This window comes from Bison bison, unplaced genomic scaffold, assembly GCF_000754665.1.
Source record: "Bison bison bison isolate TAMUID 2011002044 unplaced genomic scaffold, Bison_UMD1.0 scf7180017846082, whole genome shotgun sequence".
NCBI classification, from domain to species: domain Eukaryota; kingdom Metazoa; phylum Chordata; class Mammalia; order Artiodactyla; family Bovidae; genus Bison; species Bison bison.
The window spans coordinates 17,094-17,455 of record NW_011476655.1 but is presented as its reverse complement, the minus strand read 5'-3'; the positions used below and the strand labels follow the sequence as shown (position 1 = coordinate 17,455).

Below are 362 nucleotides of genomic sequence, written 5' to 3'. Positions count from 1 at the left end.
GGGTCCCCACAGCCCGTGACCTGCCTCCAGGCCTGTCTTTTCCCTTCCGTCTGCTGCTGTTCTGCCTCTGCTCGGAGCATGGTGCTCAACCCCCTTCTGACAAGCACGCGGGGAAAGGCGTCTCCCCTCCGAGCGCCCTGGGTGGGCACCCCGGGTGGGTTTTGGGGTCGGGACCGGGGACCAGTGGGTCCTGGTGCCTGAACTCGGGTGTGCCCAGGGCACAGAAGAAACCTGCTTTTGGTCCCACAGGGTCAAGACGGTCCCCCTGGCGACAAAGGAGACGATGGTGAACCCGGGCAAACGGTGAGTCCACCTGGGACCTCTGGGGCCCTGACGCGGCTGCGCAGGGAGGCGTCAGGCTA

General features: G+C 66.3%; 1 protein-coding gene across 1 annotated transcript in view; it reads left to right on the top strand.

The window, feature by feature from the left end:
- The window catches only part of LOC104987548 (collagen alpha-1(V) chain-like), a gene marked incomplete at its 5' end in the record, with an annotated part of 37,124 nt that overhangs the window by 21,128 nt on the left and 15,634 nt on the right, over positions 1-362 (top strand). The window contains one exon of the mRNA XM_010838548.1: positions 250-303. Within this exon, the coding sequence (XP_010836850.1) occupies positions 250-303 (54 nt within the window). The remainder of the gene's footprint in view (positions 1-249; positions 304-362) is intronic.